We start from the raw sequence: 24,572 nt of genomic DNA on the forward strand, positions 1-24,572 counted from the left end.
TTGTGTCAAATATGTGCAGGAATCATAAGAGGGCAGTTGAACTCCATCCGCAGGCTTGAAGAAGAGAACAGGAGATTGAAGTGCCTATTGTGTGTTACTTGGGGTTTATTGATGTTGTACTATGTGTATAGTTAAATACGCAATTGATGTTGTACTATGTGTGTAGTTAAATGATGCGTATTTAGGTTATTTCGAGTGTTTGTAGTTCATGAATAAGAGAACAGGAGATTGAAGTGGCTATTGTATGAATGTTGTAAGATTTTTGGTTTAGTTAATGGAACTATGTTAATGGTGTTATATGAATGATATTTGAATGATTCTTGATGGTATGAATGTTGTAAGATTGTTGATGGTGTTAATGGTATGAATGATGTAAATTTGCCGATAGTTTTTATCGTACAAAGCGGCCATTACAAACCTGCATTATATTGAACTATGTTAATGGTATGAATGATGTAAATTTGCCGATAGATTGTATCGTACAAAGCGGCCATTACAAACCTGCATTATATTGAAGTAAACTGCCAAAATACAAACTGGCCATTAAAAGAAACTGACCCATTACAAACCTGCATTATATTGAAGTAAACTGCAGCCATTACAAACCTGAACTAAACTGCTAAAATACAAACTGACCCATTACTGAACTAAACTGCAGTTGACGATTACATACCAAAAGACTAACTGACCCATTACCATAATAGTTACAAGTACCAAAAGACCTAAACTGTTTTACCAAAATACATAACCATAACCCATGACAAGTACCAAAATACATAACCATTAATTGTTTTACCAAAATACATATCAAAGACCTAAACTGCAAGTACCAAAAGACCTAAACTGCACCACTTTGACTTGCACCAACATTTTCACTTGGACCTGCACCACTTTGACTTGCACCAACCTGACTTGCACCATCTTGACTTGCATCTACATCTTGTTTTTTCTGTCTTTTCTTGCATGTCCTCTTGTTGTGGCCTCTTGCCTTGCAAATCTCACAGGTTACAGTGTTTCCCTTTCTGGTCAACTTTCCCGCTTCTGGAATGGATGCTTCAGTATTCTGTGTTTGGGTCTGTGTTTGACTTAATTCCTCTACTGACTTCTTCCTTTTTTTCTTTGGTCTGCCTATCTGGTTATGATGTTTAGGAGGTAACAAAGTGGTGGGGCATCTCGACTTTGGCCATTCATCCATACCATTGATTGGTTCAATGGTACACTCATAAACCAGCTTCCATGTTTCATACCAGTATGCTTGATCAACCCACCTTTCTAGTATGGGTTCCCCACCTCCATGTAGACCCTGATTCCAGATTGCAGCCACTGCGTGCTTGCAAGGCATACCAGTAAGGTCCCATTTCCTGCATGAGCATGTCCTTTCACCAAGATTAACAACCCTTTGATCTAACCCTTGACTGACCTGATACTTTGCTCCTCCAGTCCAAATGCAAGTGTACTGTGAGGCTTCAGACTTGATTGCATCAAAGATCCTAGTAGCAGCAGGTGTTAAAGGACCATTACACTTGGCAATTAGCTTTTTGACAACCACAATATTTTTCATTAGGTATTCCCTAATGAATTCAAGACAAGTGATGATAGGTTTGTCCCTACCATACACCAGTTGCCTATTGAAGACCTCACACGGATTGTTCAGGAGTACATCACACTTTTCCCTACCTGTACATGCATAACTTTATGTTATTAATGTGTACACTACAATAAAGAAGTTTATGCTATATATGTCATACCACTGAAATGAGATCTAGACCAATGCCTTGGAGGAATTTCTTTCAACCAGTCATGTAAGTCTTTATCTTCTTCCTCAACTGCCTTCATTGCATTTTCCCAACCTCTTGGTGTAAGGACACTAGCACAGCTCCATAACAAATCTTTGTAGACATCACCCTTCCATCTTGGTTTCATATTCTCATGTATATGCCTTAGGCAGAACCTATGTTCAGCCTTTGGATACACCTTTTCTATTGCTGGTATTATACCCTACATAAGCAAACAGTTTATGATACATAAGTAAACAATTAAATCAGTTACATAAGTAAACAATTAAATCAGATACATACCTTCTGCCTATCACTTATAAAGGTGAAATATGAGTTGGGATCCAGCCCTAGATCATCTCCCAAGCACATCAAAAACCATGTCCATGAAGCTTTAGATTCTGACTCAACCAATGCATAGGCTACCGGGTAGATGCCATTGTTTGCATCTATACCAACTGTAGTTAAGACCTGCCCTGGATAAGGCCCCTTCATGAAACATCCATCTAGACCCAACAAATTTCTACCAGCTATCTGAAATCCCCTTTTTAAACCAGCTAAACAAATGTATATCCTTTTAAACTGCCTTGTTGGAGAATGTGGGTTAGGCTCCTTCTCAACCTCAATTTTTATTGTTGTACCAGGATTAGCCCTAAGCAATTCTTCACAGTAATCTCTAAGCATTGTATATTGAACATTATAATCACCTTGAACTCTCTTTGTTGCCTGAGACCTAGCCCTAAACATCTGCATTATAGTAACTTCTACCTGGAACTTCTTTTGTATCATATCTTGTAAGGATTTGAGTGGAATAGTAGGATTAATCCGAATAGTACCTTCTATCTCCCTAGCCAACCAACCCACTGTGCAGAGCCTAACATCCCTTGTGTTTAAACATATGTGCTCTTTCAAGAAGGTTTTAACTACCCAAGAGCCGACACTCTTGCTCTTTGATATGTGCAGCAGCCAAGGACATGTAGGGTTTATATCCCTTTTTTAGGTTTAGGTTTAACTTTAGGCCCACTTGCACTTTTTACTGAATTTACAGATGTACCCCCAGCATTTAATGAACTTCCAGATATACCCCCAGCATTTAATTTACTTCCAGATATACCCCCAACTGTCACATCTTCAACTTCCAGCCCTTTTTCTTTTGTTTTACCCCTAATGTTTGTTACATCTTCAGCAACAGCCCCATCTTTTGCCTCTGTTTCAGCCCTGACCAGTTTAGGATTGAACCCCTTACAAACTACACGAAACCTAGATGTATCATTTCTTACTATCATCAGTTGCCTCCTACTTTCCACTGCATGTTTTTTAAGTAACCTTTTGATTTGTTCCTTATTACTAAATGTTTGACCAAGATAAAAAGGACAACCATAAGTTCTTTTGGTTTTTTTATGCTTCCTCCTATGAGCCCTCATGCTCTTTTGCATCTTTGTGTCATTCTCATCATCACTCAAGCTATCAAATTCTTCTAAGTCAATCTCAACATCCATGTTCACATCATCTCCAATATCTAAGTCTGCCCCATCATCACTTAATTCAAAATCTACAACAGCCCTAAATCATCCATATCAACATCATACTCCTCAACAATGTTATCAACATCCATAATATAGTCTGAGTCTTCATCAGATACATAATTACCCTCAGCTACTTTGGCCTTTCCTTTAGAAACCTCATCTACTTTGGCCTTTCCTTTAGAAACCTCATCTACTTTGGCCTTTCCTTTAAAAACCTCATCTATATCACTACTATCACCCTGCTCAAAATCACCTGCCTAAGGTTCAAAATTGCTATCATCTGATCCATCACTACCACTATTTTCTGATCCATCACTACCACTATTTTCAGATCCATCACTACTTACAATCTCTTCAACAATGTGCTCCCCATCAGCTGCACTACTGCCATCCACATCATCTACATTTTCATTGATATCATGCTCATCATGCTCTGCATTGTTTCTTAACTGCAAACCTTCATAATCAGGTCTAATATGTTCTACAAACACATCTATCAGTTTAGTAGTTCTAGATAGCTTTAAAAGATCAAGAATATAGCCATCATTTAACAGTGGTCTTAGCCCTAAATCCAGATCCTCTCCTGGCAATTTATACATAAATCTCATATCATCCTCCTCTCTATACCCAATATCCAACATCATATCCTTCAGTACAATGACTGAAAAGTAGTCTGAGTTAACCTTGTCAACATAAGAAACCTTACCCTTTGCATATGTCATTCCAGGATACTCTGTAAATTCACCCCCATGGTGTATTTCGATTGAAAAGTTTTCAGGGTAGTTTACTGCATCAATGAACATATAAACTTCAAATAAGTGATCAATCCACTTTAAAAAGGCAAAATTTAAACAAAATGTTGAGTATTAAACAGAACTTACCATATGCCTCTTCTGGATTGAATACTTCACTAGGTTCACGAACACACCAAGGTTCATTCATCGTTCAGAAACCACCGCACAATGCTCGTTCACAGCTCAGTTTCCTTTGATCGATCGTCTTCGTTTCGTTGTTAGGGTTTTTAAATTGGGGGAACTGTGTGTGTTGTGATCGAGGAATGAAGCAGATATGATGATTAAAGAGCTTTTATAAAGGCTTTAATTAAAAGAAAAGGAAATAAGAAAAAAGGGGTTAATAAAAGGAATAATGAAATGACAAAAATGCCCTTAGCAGTTTTAACATATATGGATAGAGTTAAGTCAGTTGGACCAAAATGGCAACGATGAAACCTTTTTGGATCCAGATGTTAAAAATGAAACCTTTGGACTATACTGGCAAAATGGGCCAAACCACAGGGACTAAAATGGCAATTTACTCTAGTTTATGGTAACGCATTTGGAAATTCTTATACTTTTGATGGCGTACCAACTTAATGGGTCTCCTTTATTATTGTTGCTCGAGTTACGAGGTAGATGATCAAACGAAATAATGTTTGATATCGATATATGCAAGAGATTCTTGATAAAGAAATCTAGATTTATTATTGACACATATGCTTGTGCTTTATTCTTAATTGACTTTTGGAATTCCTTATAGATATACATATCTATATATATTTCATTTGTTGTAATATACATACCCTTTATAAGGTTAATGTATTTAACAGATTCTTATTTCCAAAAACAAGTCAGATATCAGGTCATGATATTATTTGGGGAAATCTTGTCACTTGTTTGACATACTATATACCCCGTCTTATCCGGTTCACGTCGGAGAGGTAATCTCAGTATATCCGGACAAACTGGAGAGTCTGCTACTCTATACCCAGTTTTGCCGGAGAAAATTTTCTATTTCCCATAAATAGTATCTTTTCAAGATTTTAAAAGTGCCTCTTTTATTAGGGCTTTTATCCAGAATCAAGGAAATTTGTATTTCCATACATATCTTTGTTCTAGACCAAGTAATATCAATAAACAAGAATTAATAGTAATTAAGGGTTATTGCTTATTTATCATATCTTGCAATATTCTAATTACCATTCTTATGGTATATCAATATTCATTACCTTATACTTATATAAGTAATTTATCTTGAAACTTATATTAAGGCAAATTTCTTAAGTTCAAGTCTAAATATCATTCTGAGTGTTACCAGATAATATTAAGTTCCTAACTCTCCGTTTAAACTTAGGTATTATTACAACACCTAATTGCTTAAACAAGTGGCTTAGCTTATACTAAGACATCTTTTCTTATGTTCAAGTCTAAATGCTATTATGTGTGCTACCAGTTAATAGCAATCTCCTAACTCTTTTATTTAAGCTTTGGTATTATTATCACAACACCTATTGGCTTAAGTCAGTGGCTCTGATACCACCTTCTGTCACGACCCCCGACCCCACCCTGGATGGAATCGGGTGCCGCAAGCAGCCAAGTGGTACCGGTGGTTATTTTAAAAACATTGCAGCATCAGGACCGTGAGTTAGGAAAAATATCAGAGTTTAGAAACACCGGATTTTATTTATTAAATAGATGGGATAAAACCCATGTTTTACAATGGTAGCTTTAATAAGAGATAAACCTGATTATATAAAACAATTTTTCTTAATTTAATTTAATTGATAAAAATGAGCCACTTCTGTAAGTCTTGTCGGTGCCGTATCCAACTCTTACTCCAATCTACTGTAATTACCTGAAACGCGTTTTAAAAAGGTTTTGTCAGCAGGGAAATACTGAGTGAATCATTCATTTTAAATAAAATGACACGTTGTTATAATTTACAGTATTAAGGGAGATTACAATGTTTCTATCAACCAATTACCCACAGTATTTGTCACTCGACCGGATCTGTGACTATGGTCATACCACTATTGGGTCCTGTCACCCAATAGTGACGAGTATCACAAATTTTAGGCTCGCCCACCTAAAGTGATAAAACAGCAGTAATGTGCACAATACCCCACATACCGGCTGTAATTTGGTGATTACATAAACTTAATCCCTGTAATTATAACTTTGAAAATATACATGATTTTGTAAACAAATTTGATAAAAAGAGAATGACTCACAGTATAAGCATGCGGTATTGATTTAACAAGCTTCTTGATTCTACTCCTTCTGATAATTAAGCATATACTTTATTATTTTGGATCTTTTGATGATTAAGCATCCATTTTGATTGTAAGCGTATAGTTGAGAGTATTCGGATGGTTAAACATATAGTTTAACAGAATGGAATACGTATTTGTGTAAAACCATATCAAACCTAACGATGATCACGAGATTCGAACCTTAACGAATTTCACAAAGTATAGTCTTATTCAGACAGTACTTTGGTATCCATTTAATGAACTCACAAAGTATAACACTTTGGATTCCGTTTACCGAAATTCACAAAGTACAACACTTTGGCATTCGTTAGTTGGTTCCTGAATCGATCGGACAGAACATCGCTTTGGTGATTATTGGTTAGAACACCAACGTATAGAGAGAAGAATAGAAGAAATGAACGAAGGAAAATGAATCCTAAGCTTCCTATTTATAGGTAAGGTAGATTTATTCCTTAGCTAGGAAGTTTCCTTAACCATTGAGTTTCCTTAACCATTAAGTTTCCTTAACTATTAAGTTTCCTTACCTATTAAGTTTCCTTAACTATTAAGTTTCCTTAACCATTAAGTTTCCTTAACCATTAAGTTTCCTTAACCATTAAGTTTCCTTATCCATTTAACTAAATAACTTACTTAGTTGTTTAATTAATCTTACTTAGCTTAATTAATCTTGCTTAGCTTAATTAATCTCGCTTAGCTTAATTAATCTTGATTAACTTAATTAATCTTGATTAACTTAATTAATCTTGATTAACTGATTAATTAATCATACTTAACTTAATTAACAGATTAATTAATCTACTCAGCTAACTTAACTGCTAAGTTTATTTAACTATTAAGTTTACTTAGCTATTAAGTATTCTAGCAGCTACCTGCTTACGAGTTCTAATTTCTAGATACAATGGAACTCGTATTAGTGTATTAACTCAATTCAACTTTAACGATAATCACGAGATAGAAATCCTCACAATGAATGACAAAGTGCGATACTTAAACATCCATCGAATTCACGACGAATGACAAAGTATAACCCGAGTTTGAGCAGCACTTAAACATCCATCGGATAGTTTCAATCGATCGGATAAAGTATCGTACCAGTGATTAGAGTTAGTACCCTAATAACGGGCAGAGTTTCGGGATTTAGAAGGTATAATCCCGAGCTATTATTTACAAAAATAAAAGCTGACGGAAAGAAAAGAATTGAACAGTGATCGAGTTAATACCCTGTATCCGTAGCAGCGTTTCACTACCCGGAAATTCGATTTTAGCAGAATAAGGGCGTTTTAGGAATGAGATTTCGACACAGAATGAAAGCTCGATGTCCAGGCTATTTATAGCAAAAATATGGGTTTTACGCGGCCCGCGTAAACCCTTTGATATATCTTACGCGGCCCGCGAGGGCCATAAAGGCGGCTAAGGGTTGCTGAGTCATCGACACGTGGCGGCACCAGACTTTAGCTTATCATTGAGCTGTTGCGGCCCGCGTGAACTTGGAGAAACTCCTACGCGGCCCGTGTGAAGCCTTTATGCTCATCCGGAATAATTTAAATTGACGCGCCCCACGTAAGGTGATGCTTAACCTTTACGCGGCCCGCCTGAAACTCTAAATTCTTGATTTCTTGATTTCTCATGTACGTTAGGGTTTAAGGGGTTCGGGTTTCCACTTACGGAGTGTTTTAGGACATTTTTAGGTGAGTCGTTACACTTGACATGGCTTGATCATCCTCCGGGGTCTAAAGAGCATCTTTACCTATCATACAATTTCATTTAAAAGATTAGAAATCAAGGCATTTGAACAAAATAACTAAATACAAGAAATTATATATTTTGTTTTCAGCCCCTTCACCCGGCCGTGTCAAAAGGGTCACCCGGCCGTGTCAGCTTAACATATATTTTTCACAGCCCAGTCACCCGGCCGTGTCAAAAGGCCACCCGCCCGTGTCAACTCTGCACATTTATTTTTCATCAAATTTACATCCAAACCTATCCAAACTCATTTTAATTGCTTGGGATTCGTTTCTTAACATGTCTAAGCTATCATCCATTACCCGGATCCATTATTCATATATTTTACGCTCCCGCTACCGGGTTTACGTTTTGCTTTATTTTGACCCGTTTGTTTACAAGTTCACCACTTGCATTATTGACATCTCTTGTTTTAGGCCACTTCACCCGTTTTCGTGTTTACCAATTATGGCTTTTCGCTCCCCTCCCGAGGGAGCTTATGTAATAACTATCATGCTTAATTCCAAGGATTTAACCATGCTTTTCGAAATCATTTGACAAGCAAATATTCCGAACTTTGATTCTTCTACAAAGGTTCATGTTTTTACAACTCAACTTGTTTGACCCGTTACTTGTCTAAGTCACTTTGTCACTCTCGTGACTTAATGGTTTTCCTTGTTTACCAAATTTCAATATAACAAAGTATGACCAACAACTAATCATAATGTAGCGAAATTATAAGTCGCGTACCTTCAAAGCGCACCCTTTAAGCGTGTATCACCTCCGGCTTGTCCACTTGACGACCCAGATTCTTTACCTAAAGAGTTCCATCTGAAATGCTTTAGAACTCTTTTACAATCAATAACGGACAATTTATTACGGTAATCAAATCTGCGTTTTTTTGTCCGATTATCAATACTTTGATTTTCACTTAGGCGTTTCTACAAACACCTAGCGGGTGAGATTTCTACAAAATCATTGCTAGGTTCTTAACATGTTATTTTCATCTATATCCACTTCAATTAAGCAATTTACACACTTTTAACACCCAAGTTACTGAATTTTATCATATAATTTCAGTTTTTCACTAGAATGGAAATCATAATCCTAGTGTTTATCAAATCTCTACAATTTCATCATTCACCAACAATGGTGATTATTAACATCTCAAGAATCATGCAAAGATTTTTACAAGAATTCATCTAGGGTTTACTCTAGACATCATATTACTTCAGATTCATTCATGCATCACATATTTAAGCTAAATTTCAGTTTTTCACATTTAACCTAGAATTCAAGGTGAACAAAATACTGAAATTTTACATACTTTTTTTATCCCTACAACGAGGTGATCACTAATTCATGTTCAAGACTTGATTTAGGGCAGATTTGAGGCTTCAATTTAAGGATTTTGTGTGTAAACTAGGGTTTGAAGGAAACCCTTTGTCGCCCCTGCCTTCTGTTCGATCCAAGCACCCACACCAATGTGTGTTTGGGTGATTTTGTTTACTAATTAGTAATTAAGTTTCAAGTTTGGCAAGATTGGTCCCTAAACCTTGTTTAACTTACAATCAAAGTGATTTAACCTCATTATATGCCACCTTAAGTCTTGTATTTAACTAGGTTATAAATTCCTAGTTAAATGATTATGTAAATTTAAATTTTAATATAAGGTTTTATATTTTCGGGTTGGTACAAGTCCACCCCCCTTAAAGAGGGTTTCGTCCTCGAAACCGTATTACGTACCAAATAATGTAGGCTAGAGCCATTGCATTTCTTCCTCGGATTCCCATGTGGTATCCGAACCCTTTCTATGTTCCCACTTGACCTTGACTTGATTGATCTCCTTGTTTCTTAAGGTTTTTACCTTACGATCCAAAATCGCAATGGACTTTACCACGTAGTTTAGTTGGTCATCCACCTCAATGTCGTCATAGTGGATATAAGTTGTCTCGTCCGCTAGACATTTCCGAAGATGTGACACATGAAAGGTGCTATGAATTCCGCTTAGATCCTCCGGTAGTTCAAGGCGGTAAGCTACCTTTCCTACCCGTTCAACAATCGTAAACGGTCCAATAAATCTAGGGCTTAATTTTCCTTTCTTTCTAAACCGGATAACCCCTTTCCATGGGGATGCCTTAAGCATGACTTTGTCGCCAACCTGAAACTCGATTGGTCTCCTCCTTTTGTCTGCATACGACTTTTGTCTATATTGTGCCGCTTTCAAGTGTGCCCGAACCACATCAATCTTTTCATTAGTGGCTTGAACTATATCTTGGTGGGCGAGTTCACGTGGACCCACTTCACCCCAACATACCGGGGTTCGGCATTTCCTACCATAAAGCATTTCGTACGGTGCCATCCCAATACTAGTATGGTAGCTGTTATTATAAGAAAACTCGACTAATGGTAGATAGACATCCCAACTGCCTCCAAAGTCGATTATACATGCCCGAAGCATGTCTTCCAATGTTTGTATTGTTCTTTCACTCTGTCCATCCGTCTGAGGATGGTATGCAGTGCTGATGAACAATTTGGTTCCCATTTGCTCTTGGAAATCCCGCCAGAAATTTGAAGTGAACCGGGTATCTCTATCGGACACGATGGACACCGGTACTCCATGGCGTGCTACTATCTCATTAGTGTAAACTTCAGACATCTTTTCGGATGTATGCGTTTCACGTATCGGGATGAAATGAGCACTCTTGGTTAGTCTGTCAACAACCACCCATATAGCATCGAAACCGCGGTTCGTCCTTGGTAGTTTGGTTAATAGATCCATCGTAATATGTTCCCATTTCCAAACCGGGATTTCTAACGGTTGGAGTTTACCGTAAGGCTTTTGGTGCTCCGCTTTGACTTGTAAACATGTCAAGCATTTCTCCACATATTTCACGACATCTCTTTTCATTCCGGGCTACCAGTAGTTTTGTTTTAAGTCATTATACATCTTGGTCGCTCCCGGATGAATGGAATAACGGGACTTGTGAGCTTCATCTAGTAGAAGCTTTTTAACTCCACATGTGTTAGGTACCCAAATTCTATTGAAACGTGTTTTCAAACCGTGGTTGCCTACCTCGAGATCTTTAACTTGGCCAACAATCTGTTCCTTTCTCCAGTTTTCCGTATTTACTGCTTCATCTTGTGCTCCTCGGATTTGTTCAAGTAAGCCCGAGGTCACAATAAGCTGCAACGATTGTACTCGTATGGAGCATAATCTGCCTTTCGGCTCAACGCATCAGCCACTACATTGGCTTTCCCGGGGTGGTAATGTATTTCACAATCGAAGTCCTTGACCGTTTCCAACCACCGCCTTTGTCTCATGTTTAATTCTTTCTGATCGAAGAAATACTTTAAACTTTTATGGTCGGTAAAGATCATACATGTTACCCCATACAAGTAATGCCTCCATATTTTTAAGGCAAACACCACCGCCGCCAATTCCAAGTCGTGAACCGGGTATTTCTTTTCATGGATCTTCAATTGCCTCGAGGCATAGGCGATGACCTTGCCTCGTTGCATTAAAACACACCCGAGTCCCGAATGCGACGCATCTGTGTAAACCACCATATCGTCAACTCCTTCCGGTAATGTCAACACCGGAGCATGAGTTAATTTTTCTTTGAGCGTTTGGAAAGCTTCCTCCTGTTTGATACCCCCATACAAACTTTTCCTCCTTGCGAGTCAATTTAGTCAAAGGTAAAGCAATTTTGGAGAAATCTTGTATGAATCTTCGGTAATATCCCGCGAGCCCTAAAAAGCTTTGGATTTCTGAGGGATTCCTTGGAGTGTTCCATTTTGACACAGCTTCTACTTTTGACGGATCCACTAACACTCCATCGACACTAATGATATGCCCAAGGAACTGCACCTCTCGTAACCAGAAGGCGCACTTTGTGAATTTTGCATAGAGCTTTTCTCGTCTGAGTGTCTCTAACACTTCTTGCAAATGATGCACATGCTCAGCTTCATTCTTCGAATACACTAAAATGTCATCGATAAATACAATTACCGACTTATCCAGCATGGGTCTGCAAACCCGATTCATGAGATCCATGAAAGCCGCGGGTGCATTAGTCAACCCAAAGGCATTACAAGGAACTCATAATGCCCGTACTGCGTACGAAAGGTCGTCTTCGGTATATCTTTCTCGTTAACTTTCAATTGATGATAACCAGATCTGAGATCGATCTTGGAAAACCAACTTGCTCCCTGTAGCTGGTCAAACAAGTCATCTATTCTTGGAAGCGGGTATCGATTCTTCACCATGAGTTTGTTTAACTCTCGGTAATCGATACACATACGCATACTACCGTCCTTCTTTTTCACAAATAGGACTGGTGCGCCCCACGGGGACACACTCGGACGGATAAACCCTTTATCGAGCAATTCTTGGATTTGAGACATTAATTCTTGTAACTCTGAGGGCGCAAGTCAATACGGTGCTTTGGCCACGGGTTTGGCGCCCAGAATCAATTCGATCCCGAACTCCACTTCCCGTTCTGGTGGTATTCCCGGTAGTTCTTCCGGGAACACATCCTCATAATCCCGTACCACCGGCACGTCTTTAATTTTAAGGGGCTCTTTCTCTGATTCGCTTGCGTATACCATGAAGGCCTTGCATCCGTGCTTCATAAGTTTGTGGGCTTCTAATATCGAGCACACCGCCGGATTACCCCCTTTTCACCGTATATTGTAACATGCTTTCTGCTAGGAGTCGTTAGTTTTATTTCCTTCCGGAAACAAACTACTTTTGCGTGGAATCGGGACAACCAATCCATCCCTACAATGACTTGGAATTCTCCCATTGACATCGGGATCAAATCTATCGTATATTCTTCGTCATCAATGCTCAATTTAAAGTTTTCACATACATCACAAACAATAAAGCTCTTGTTATTACCTATCTCTACTTCTAAAGGCATAGGTAATTTTGTTAGAACAAATGAAGGATGCCGAATAAATCCATATGAAATAAAGGATTTATTCGCACCCGTATCAAATAACACACGTGCGGGAATCGAGTTTATAGTAAATATACCTGAGACCACATCAGGTTCGACTTTTGCTTCTGCAGCGGTCAATTGGAAAGATCTTGCTTTTGCTTTCGGGGCTTCACTTTTTGAGTCTTGCCCATCTTTCTTTCCAACCAGTTCAGGGCATTCCGATCTTTTGTGACCCGGTCGGTAACAATTGTAACAAACAGTCACTTTCTCCGGGCATGATATAGCCATATGTCCCGTTTTTCGGCATATGGGACAAGGCTTATCCTTGAAACGGCATTCGCCTTTGTGACCCTTCCCGCAAATTTTACAACTTGGCAACCCACCTTTCGTATCCGATTTCTTCGCGGTTTCATTTGTTCGTGCTTTCTTGGTAGGGCTTGGATTTACCTCTTGTGCCCTCCGTTCACCCCGTTCAATGCTCTTTTTCAGTTCGATCTCCCTTTCCCGAGCAGCATTAATGATCTCGGTAAGGGTCTCGTATTTTGAAGGGGTTATGAACTCTCTATACTCTCTATACTCTGCACTCAACATGTTATGGTAGTAGTATATATCTTCTGTTCTTCATTCGTCACCAATTCATCACAGAACTTCATCTTATCCATAAACATCCCCGTGATCTTGTCTATGGACTCACCCTTGTGCCTGAGTTGCATGAACTCTTCCTTGATTCTATTAATGACCGCTTTGGGACTATGATGTTTAAGAAACGGCGTCTTAAACTCCTCCCATGTCATGGCCTTAGCCGCTTCACTTCCAATCTCTTTCTTTTTGTTATCCCACCAGTCTTTCGCTTGACCCCTTAATTGACCCGTACCATAGGCTACGTAGTCATTTTCATCACAATGAGTTCTCTCGAATACTCCCTCGATATCACTGAGCCACCGTTGGCATACTATTGGGTCCACTTCCCCATTATATACTGGCGGTTTGCATGCCATGAATTCCTTGTATGAACAAGGCTTTCGTCCTCCAGACTTTTCTTTTGCTAAATTAGCATCATCTTCCAATTTCTTGATTCTCTCGTCCACTATCGATAGAACCGTGTTTTGAATCTTATCAATAAAACCAGACAAACTATTTTCGATTGCCTTTCCAACCTCCTCGGCAATCACTTCTCTTATTTGTTCGGTGACTCTAGGCACCGCATCATCATCATTACCTCCGTCCGCGATCTTTAATACTGAAATGTTTACATCAACCGTTAAACATTTCATTTATAACATATGTTTTACATGTTTTGGTTTAATCAAGTTCATAACTTGATTCAACCATTCTTGTTTCATGCATTTCTCTTGTTTGAGTGAGCTTACACACTCTTTTCGTGCATATTAGTTCATGTTTCATTTCTATATTTTCTAAATCTTCTTAAAACAATTAACTCTTACCGGATGTTTGATCAAGCTTGAATCGAACACATCTTGTTAATAACCTGGCGCTCTGATTACCAACTTGTAAGACCAAACTTAAAATAACAGGATTTATGACATTTATCATGCATTTAGTACAAAAGTTTTTCGAGTTTACAAAAAAACTTCATGGTCTTAAGATCATACTTGATCATAATATTCAAGTCTACATCATGCTAGATAAACTTTCAAAACATAATTTCAAGTGTTTACATGTCACTAAAACAAAATAGACAAAATGCGGAAGCTTTGTTCGGTGTGTTCGGTTCTTGACATGGCTTGATCATCCTCCGGGGTCTAAAGAGCATCTTTACCTATCATACAATTTCATTTAAAAGATTAGAAATCAAGGCATTTGAACAAAATAATTAAATACAAGAAATTATATATTTTGTTTTCAGCCCCTTCACCCGGCCGTGTCAAAAGCCCGGCCATGTCAGCTTAACATATATTTTTCACAGCCCAGTCACCCGGCCGTGTCAAAAGGTCACCCGCCCGTGTCAACTCTGCACGTTTATTTTTCATCAAATTTACATCCAAACCTATCCAAACTCATTTTAATTGCTTGGGATTCGTTTCTTAACATGTCTAAGCTATCATCATTACCCGGATCCATTATTCATATATTTTACGCTCCCGCTACCGGGTTTACGTTTTGCTTTATTTTGACCCGTTTGTTTACAAGTTCACCACTTGCATTATTGACATCTCTTGTTTTAGGCCACTTCACCCGTTTTCGTGTTTACCAATTATGGCTTTTCGCTCCCCTCCCGAGGGAGCTTATGTAATAACTATCATGCTTAATTCCAAGGATTTAACCATGCTTTTCGAAATCATTTGACAAGCAAATATTCCGAACTTTGATCCTTCTACAAAGGTTCATGTTTTTACAACTCAACTTGTTTGACCCGTTACTTGTCTAAGTCACTTTGTCACTCTCGTGACTTAATGGTTTTCCTTGTTTACCAAATTTCAATATAACAAAGTAAGACCAACAACTAATCATAATGTAGCGAAATTATAAGTCGCGTACCTTCAAAGCGCACCCTTTAAGCGTGTATCACCTCCGGCTTGTCCACTTGACGACCCAGATTCTTTACCTAAAGAGTTCCATCTGAAATGCTTTAGAACTCTTTTACAATCAATAACGGACAATTTATTACGGTAATCAAATCTGCGTTTTTTTTTTTTTTTTTTTTTTGTCCGGTTATCAATACTTTGATTTTCACTTAGGCGTTTCTACAAACACCTAGCGGGTGAGATTTCTACAAAATCATTGCTAGGTTCTTAACATGTTATTTTCATCTATATCCACTTCAATTAAGCAATTTACACACTTTTAACACCCAAGTTACTGAATTTTATCATATAATTTCAGTTTTTCACTAGAATGGAAATCATAATCCTAGTGTTCATCAAATCTCTACAATTTCATCATTCACCAACAATGGTGATTATTAACTTCTCAAGAATGATGCAAAGATTTTTACAAGAATTCATCTAGGGTTTACTCTAGACATCAAATTACTTCAGATTCATTCATGCATCACACATTTAAGCTAAATTTTAGTTTTTCACATTTAACCTAGAATTCAAGGTGAACAAAATACTGAAATTTTACATACCTTTTTGATCCCTACAACGAGGTGATCACTAATTCATGTTCAAGACTTGATTTAGGGCAGATTTGAGGCTTCAATTTAAGGATTTTGTGTGTAAACTAGGGTTTGAAGGAAACCCTTTGTCGCCCCTGCCTTCTGTTCGATCCAAGCACCCACACCAATGTGTGTTTGGGTGATTTTGTTTACTAATTAGTAATTAAGTTTCAAGTTTGGCAAGATTGGTCCCTAAACCTTGTTTAACTTACAATCAAAGTGATTTAACCTCATTATATGCCACCTTAAGTCTTGTATTTAACTAGGTTATAAATTCCTAGTTAAATGATTATGTAAATTTAAATTTTAATATAAGGTTTTATATTTTCGGGTTGTTACATTTTTGCATTGTTACTGTTTCATTTTCCAAATTCATGTTTTGAGCAATGGAAGCCGGAGTAGTCGGGGATGTGGCAAACGCGTTGTAAAATTCTTCACTCATGATATGGTTTCACGTTTATCAAGACTTCAAACACAAAACTTTTCAAGCTAAAACAATTCAAGCGGAATACTCTCTCAAGCGAAATTAAGCTTTCAAACAAAATCCCTGTTCAAGCGGAATAACTATCTCAAGCGAAATCAGTTCAAGCGAAAACACCAATTTCAAGCGGAATCATTGATTTCGTTTGAAACTATTCAAGCGGAATAGCCCATTGAAGCGAAATAAGGCTATTTCAAGCGAAATCAGGATGTTCGCTCAAGCGGAATCACAACTTAGGTCCATTTTTGTCACTTTTAATCCGAATTTTAGTCTGAAATTTTCAAGGGTTTGTTAAAACGTAGTTTCGCACAATATGTGAGAAAATTAGCCGATTTTAACCGTAAAAATTTGTTAATTTTGAAAAGAAGGTGTAGAAAACAGAAATTTTGAGCTGAATCGGTAAGAACTCCTCTTCCTGAGCTCTGATACCACTTGTAGGATCGGTTTGTGACCCAAACGAGTCGTTCAGAGGAGTTTTAATCTATTTCAAAGGCGGAAACAGAGAAACAGACTTCGAAACAGCTTGCAAATCACTTTAAAACACTTTTATATCAATCTAACACTGTTTACAATCAGAAAATAAACCGGCAGCACTTCGGTATCAAATTCTGGAATCCTTTTTTAAATGATCTCGCTTGAATGCTATATATAGATGATGTGATTTCGCTTCAGTGTGACAGATATCAGTTCAAGAGAAATAGCTTATGCTGATTTCGCTTGAAACTGCACATGACACATTCAAGCGGAATCAACTCATTCAAGCGAAATCAACCTATTTCACACTTAAATCTTCTATTTTCTCGAACAACGTGCCCTGATCTAACAATCTAGTACAAGACTCGATACAAGACGAAGTCGACAGATGTATACACCAACAAGTAGACCTCGAGGACGAGTTCTAAAACAAGGTGGGGAGGATATAACAACCCTCCAAAATAATCCCTACACCCCTAGTATATTTTAAATGTCCCTATACATCCTAAAACACACCCCATATGTGAAAACCGAGCCCAAACACCTTTATATAATTAAAAATAAAATAAAAATCAATTTTATTAGTCTCTCGCGGGCCGCGAAGACTTGTTCTTCATCCTACGCGGGCCGCGAGCGAGAGGACAAGAGGCACACCCCGGAAGCCGCCACGTGTCAACACGTGGCGAAGCTAGAACGGTGATCGGACCAGGCTAGGCCCTACGGACCCTATGCCACGGGCCGCGTAAGACCACCTCTAGGTCTACGCGGGGCGCGAGAGATGGACGGATCACAACTATAAATAGGGTCGATCAATTTCAATTGCAAATCGTTCAGTCTTTCACGTTCTCTCTCAATTTCTACGTAGTATACATTATACTCGGGCATAATACCCCCTTAATTAGCGAAGCCCTGCCTCGTTGTAAGTATCATAACCCCGGTTACGTATTAGATACGCTGCCCGATTGATCTAGGGTTCCGTAACGGCATTTGTCTTTGAACTAAATGTTTACACATAAGCTCTTACTTACAATTTTGTTAAATAAATTGTATATGTTCTAAGTTTTGAATGATGTTTAGGTCCTTTTTGTATTACGATAACAAAAGGAATTTGACACATTTTATGTTCTAACAACATTGTGGATCTCACATGCTTAGGAAAAGAAAGGATTTTGCCATTTGCTGATCTCATATGCTCCTGTGGAACTGAGGAAGCACCAGCTGAATAACACTAAAAGTGATGGTTATCGAGATCAGGTTGGTTATTTAGATCATTTCTTTTTTTATTTTATTTTTTATTTAGATCAGGTTGGCTATCTAATCTGAATTCTAATCATTCAAAATCTCATAATCACTTTCAAAATGCACATCAAAATACCCTTCAAATCAGTAAGTCAGTTTTCCATATCATTCCGCCGTCATCTCAGTCGCATCGCCGATGGTTTCAGGTTCGAGAACTCCTGGATGCTTATATCGTTTGTTCACAAAATCAGTGGTGTTGGAACATAGCTTGTTGTTATCAGCAACGACGGACAAGTCTCAACCCTCAGCTTTGCATAATTAAGGTTGTGTAGAAGTAAGTATCTTATCTATCAGTTTTTGTTGATGTTGGTGTGTAGTATATGGAGGATTACAAGAGTATTATCGACGTTGCAAGAAGTTCAAGTATTAAGGCGAGTGAAAATTTTCCTTTGATATGTGTTTGGTTTGAAGACAATTTCTACATTATTTTTTATTCTGATTATATTTTGCTGGCTGAAAATGCTATTGCAATAAACATGCTCTGTTTCAGCTTGAAAGTGATGTGAAAAAAACATTAAAGAATGCTGTGAAAGCTATCGTCTTGTGGTTTTATTGTTACGCTCACTTATTTTTTTTGTTGTCTTAATGAGTTGTGCTTTTAATTGACACCTTATTTGACTTTGTTTATAACTCAAAGAAAGTCAGTTTTCCATATTATTACGTGAAACCGGACGGGTATAGAACTAGTTTAATAGACCAAAGAACAGAACCATCACCCTTAATCGAACCCAATCCATCAACAGAAAACCCAACAAAGAATGTTGAACTTTCCGAAGAACCGAACCCAAAGTAACTAAATCCGTAATCAACTACGAAACCCAGCAAATCGAACCGAAAATCAATTCAATCGAACACAACCACGAAAATGTTTGATCTTTGTTGTAAATAATCTGATTTGCTGACTCGCGTACCTTTTCTGTTCGTATGTTCGAACCAGTTTTCAAGTTTCAACCAAGAAAAAAAAAATTGTATCTTCCTTTTCGTGTACATTGTGTGCACACCAAAAAACATCGGTTCATTATATTTCATTTTTATCAAATTGACATGGACCCTTCCACCAAAGCCCAACGGTTTGTTGTTTTGGTCTTTAAGAACCCATCAGATTGATCCATGCAATCTAAGGCCCACATGGAAATTAATAAAACCAATTAATTATATAAAGGCCCAAGATTAGTTATTAAATATATATACATTTAATTTACAAGTTTATAAATAAAATCAAAACCGATAATACGCCATATCTTGTTAATATCACACGAGCATGCACTCCAGCATCTCCTAACTTGTCCAATTATTAACAAGATTAACTTGGTCGACAAGTTAATCCCATATCACGAAAATACGTTGATAATACTAAAATTACCAACACATTATGGAGATTCAAGCTTATTTTCATCAGGGTTTATTTAACTAAAAAGAAATTAACATTATTCCTTAAATAAAATATTCATTAGTATTCAATTCCAGCAATTTTTAAGAAGGCAAAATTTTATCAACAAGCGGAATACAACATATTACAACATAACTACATCAGAGAACCTCATTCCTCAACTTTCAAATGCACCAATATACAGTTATAATGATTCCATAAAATATTTCTTTTTTATTCTCATATTTTCTAACCATCTTGTGCAGCTCAAACAAATCCCGTACTACTGAAAAAGGCAAATATTTGTTGAACCTTGAACCATAAACTTACATGTTGCCACACCACTGAAAAAGGCAAATATTTGTTGAACCTTGAACCATGAACTTACATGTTGTCACGCCATCGATTCGTCACCTCACCAACAATGCACACCATTGCGAATATACCCAAATATTGCTTTTGATCAAAGCCCCTAAGATTGGTAGTGAGATCATCTCAGGCCTCCTCAAATAATTGTTTTTTAAACGGCAAAAGAAGCTTTATCCTTTCACTTCATCGCATCTCCTTTTGAAACCAATCTTGATAATATGTAATCTATACTATTTAGGGACACTTGTCATCATATTAGACCATCTCTTATAGATAATTATTATTTTAGTTTAATTTTTTTAATTAATTATATATAATCCTCCTACTAAATATTATTTAGTTTAATATCTTATATTATAGATAACCCTCCTACTAAATATTATTAGTTTAATATCTTATTGATACTTATTATTTAGTTTAATCTCCTTCTCATTTATAATATTATTTATTTGAATTAATTATATTTAAACGTTTTGTTTAGTTCGGTATCAAATATATTTTACGAAACTTAAAATAAAATTAACTAATATTGTTTATCATTTATACATTTACGGAGTTTTAAATAAAGGGTTAAATTTATTGAGACTTCGTTAACAAATTTTGCAACAGAATAATCTATTTTTATCACGAAAACCGAACTTTGTATTAATATATTAAATATTTTTATTTTCACTATACAAAATTACATTTACTCGACCCATGTAATACATGAGGTTTTTTAATATATAACTTTTTATTGTTTGATATATAAAATTAGATTTATTTAATTCGTATAATACACGGGGTTTTTTTAAGGATATATATATTTTTTATTATTTAGTATAGAAAATTATATTTATTCAAACCGTGTAATGCACATATTTTTAAAGAGGTAATTTTTTTTTATTATTTGGTATATAAAATTACATTTATTCAACCCGTGTAATAAATGAGGTTTTTAAAGATGTATTATTTTATTATTTGGTAAACAATATTACATTTATTCAACCCGTATAATACACGTGGTTTTAAAGATATAACTTTTTTATTTGGTATATAAAATTACATTTATTCAACCCGTACAATATGGTTCTTATATATATAACTTTTTATTATTTAATATATAAAATTATATTTATTCAACCCGTACAATAAATGAGGTTTTTAAAGATATATTGTTTTATTATGAGTTAATTACATGGTTAGTCCCTGTGGTTTATATGAAGTAACAAGATCAGGTACTAATAGTTTAAAATCATATTTTGGGGTATCAACTTTCAATTTTGTAACAACCTAGAGTATTAAGACTAACCAATGTTAGTTTTTTTGTTAGGTTCATGGGCAGTTAAGTCATTTTACATCTAATGGACTAATTATGCAACTATATGGTTGATGAGGGACTGTTTTGTAATTTACCAAAAAATAACATTTAAAAACTTTCTTTATCTCTCTCAGATCACCACCCCCACTTCTAATTTCAGATAACCACCACCTCCATTATCCGGCCACCACCACCAACACAACCTGAAACGTTTGAATTTTTTTCGGTGACCACCGCAACACCCCCACTGCCTCTTGATCTACCACCATGATATTTTTCCCCTCTATGGAAAATACGAACCAAATTAAAAGGAGTGGGAGTCTCATTAGTGTGGTGGTCGGTCAGAACAATTATAACACACCATTGCCACCATTAAAACTGATTCCCCTTAAACCCCTGTCGCAATTCTCACCACTTACTTTCGTCTCTCTCCCTCACTACCTGCCACCACCTTCCACTACCACCTGCCACCGCAACCAACAAGCACCACCATCACCTCTTTCTTTACCCGTCGACACCTACGGCTCCCACCACCTGCCGCCCACCACCACAACCCCAAAGAGATCTGAAAGCACAACCCTATCAGATGTGTAAAGCCCTATTTCTCTCATGAGAGATTCAAAATCCCATTCTTCAACCCCATTATTAATCATTCCATGTTCAACCTGGTGAATATCAGAGACAGATTTTGGTTCAGTGGCTATTGCAGAGGTTGTTTTGGGAGGAGACGAAAGTGTCCCAGATCTGTTTCTAGATGCTTCCACCTTCTATATACGGTGGTGGTGAGGAGGTTGTTGTCGGTATAGGAGGGTGGTGAAAGGGGTGGGTTTAGGACTGGATGGTAGTGAAAGGGATGGTGGCGGTGGCTGGAAAGTTTGTGTGGGGGAGATGGATGTGGTTAGTTTTTAATTTTTAACAAGTTTATTATGTTATTTAATATTACTTAAATGGCCCTTGTAGTTGAAAAAAAATGTATTTTAGTAATTTCATTTAAACTTAACAGAAAAGTTAACTAAAGTTAGTGTTAATACCCCATGTTGCTACAAAATGAAAAGTTAGAACATCAGAATGTGATTTTAAACTATTACTACCTGACTTTGTTATTTTCCATAAACCACAGGGACTAACGGTGTAATTAACTCTTTTTTTATTTAGTATAAAAATTTTATTTATTCAATCCCGTGTAATACACGGGGTTATAACCTAGTTATAATTAATATTTCAATTATAATTACCAAAAAGAGTTAACAAATTAATAGGATCCAACAACTATCATTGCTCTAATCATGATTGGGAACTCCACCCACCGCACCACTCCCAAATTATATACCTTTATACATGTATTCAGGTGAGTGCACTAGTCGATGTTATCGGGACACACTTTACACCTTTAATCTATGGGGTATGGGGATTGGATTGGGGGCTTTGTTCAACACGTGCGATTGTGGGCTTCACCAGACCACCCCCAAAAAAGTGGGGTGTGGAAGCGGCGTGGGTTAGCGGCGTTGGTGGTCCATGCTGGTTTTTTTATATTTTTTATATACTTGAGATTTATAAAATAAAACACAAACTTATATTAATTTTAAAAAAAGTTACATAACATCCTAAAAATTAAAAAAAAAAAAACTACTTATTAAATCGTAAAAAATTAAAAAAAAAGTAGTTAATAATTCCTAAAAAATTACAAAGTTCGATAAATATTGAAGTGGGGAACCCACTTAAATTCCGGATTCCTGTCGTGCCTCTACTCAATCTTCGTGATCTCCATTTGATCGTCGTGGCTCAGGTCCCCCACAGGGACACGGTCGAAACAAACTTTAAACCGATCCAGCTTTGGTTTTAGTTCACGCCACTTGTGTTGGCATGCGTTTAAATTGTGACGAGCGTTTCCAACGTGTTGTCGGTATAGCTAGAACGCTTGTCCCCAATACGCGGTTTGACCACGTTGTAACGTACGCTGTGCATCGACGATCGATGTGACAAGTGCGATATCATCCTCCTCCGTCCAATGCACCATGTTCGGTTTTTTGATGTTGCTGTGAGATTGGTTGAAAAAGATTTGTAAAAATTTGTAGGTAAAAAATGAAGGGGGGGGGGGGTATTTAGAGCATGTGTAATGGGGCGTTTTACAACGGGGAAGAGGGCCATAGCGCCGCCCAACACCAAAACAGGGGGCACTATGGGGGTGAAAAATCTTAGAGCCGCGATAGAGATAGCAGCGTGAACATTTGCGCCATCTCCCCCCCCCCCCCCACACACACATATATATACATACATATGTATGTATAATTGAAGGGTTATATAACCCTCTTACCACTACACCCTATCGTGATATAAAGCCCCATAAAACCCCTCTCTTACGCATTTAGTCATTTGTCGCATAACACCCCCCAAAGAGGCTTTATGACTACACATGACCTTATAGGTAAAAATTTGTAAGTTTTTTTTTAAATATACTTTTTTAACGCCCGTTAGCAGGTTGGCGGGGAGGTTGTTGGCGCCCTCCATTGGCGCCAACGTATCGGTTTTCGAGGCACTACCATGCCTAAGTGGTGAGGGCGCCAAGGTGCAATAGGTGTTCTAATAAGTAAAACAAACATGTTACAAAAAATAAAATTACTGATTTTATTAATAATAATATTTTTATTTTTTTCAGAAAATAATATTTTGTTCATGCCGATAATGCATAAAATGATAAACTTAAACTGTTTTGACACATTTAAAATTACTGAATTAAATATGTTTGCATATTTATAATACATGTCAAATTCAGTATGTTTATATATTTAGTGTAATGAAATGACCGGTCTTCACATACAAATAGGTCTTAACATGAGAAGTAAAGTAATTTTTTTTTATTTATTTAAAATTTTATTTTCCATCTAAACATGATTTTTAGTTGCAAAATGTAAAAATAATCGTGTATTTACTCTAGTAGAGTAATTATGTGTAATTACTCTAGAGTGATTATAATTATTATGCTAGTGTAAATACACGATTTTTTTTAGATTGTGGGACTAAAATACGTGGTTGACAAGATTGGGAAAAAAAATTCAAAAAAAAAAAAAAAAATCCTTTCACTTCTCGTATAAAAACTCTACATATTTATAATAAACTAGTAGAATTTCCGCCCTCGCTTTG

At 36.9% G+C, this 24,572-nt stretch overlaps 1 protein-coding gene and 1 long non-coding RNA gene across 2 annotated transcripts; both read right to left on the bottom strand.

The window, feature by feature from the left end:
* Positions 1-838: 838 nt before the first annotated feature.
* LOC110892939 lies at positions 839-2,528 on the bottom strand. The gene is made up of 3 exons (XM_022140069.2): positions 2,079-2,528; positions 1,749-1,998; positions 839-1,677 (listed from the first exon to the last, which is right to left on the bottom strand). The coding sequence occupies exons 1-3, from the start codon at positions 2,526-2,528 to the stop codon at positions 839-841; spliced, it is 1,539 nt and encodes a 512-aa protein (XP_021995761.2).
* Positions 2,529-14,541: 12,013 nt separating this feature from the next.
* LOC110896739 lies at positions 14,542-16,249 on the bottom strand. The gene is made up of 3 exons (XR_002568129.2): positions 16,110-16,249; positions 15,518-15,584; positions 14,542-14,798 (listed from the first exon to the last, which is right to left on the bottom strand). It is a non-coding gene; the product is annotated as an uncharacterized LOC110896739 (long non-coding RNA).
* Between the last annotated feature and the right edge of the window lie 8,323 nt (positions 16,250-24,572).

The sequence above is a fragment of the Helianthus annuus genome, chromosome 12 (genome assembly GCF_002127325.2).
Source record: "Helianthus annuus cultivar XRQ/B chromosome 12, HanXRQr2.0-SUNRISE, whole genome shotgun sequence".
NCBI classification, from domain to species: Eukaryota; Viridiplantae; Streptophyta; class Magnoliopsida; order Asterales; family Asteraceae; genus Helianthus; species Helianthus annuus.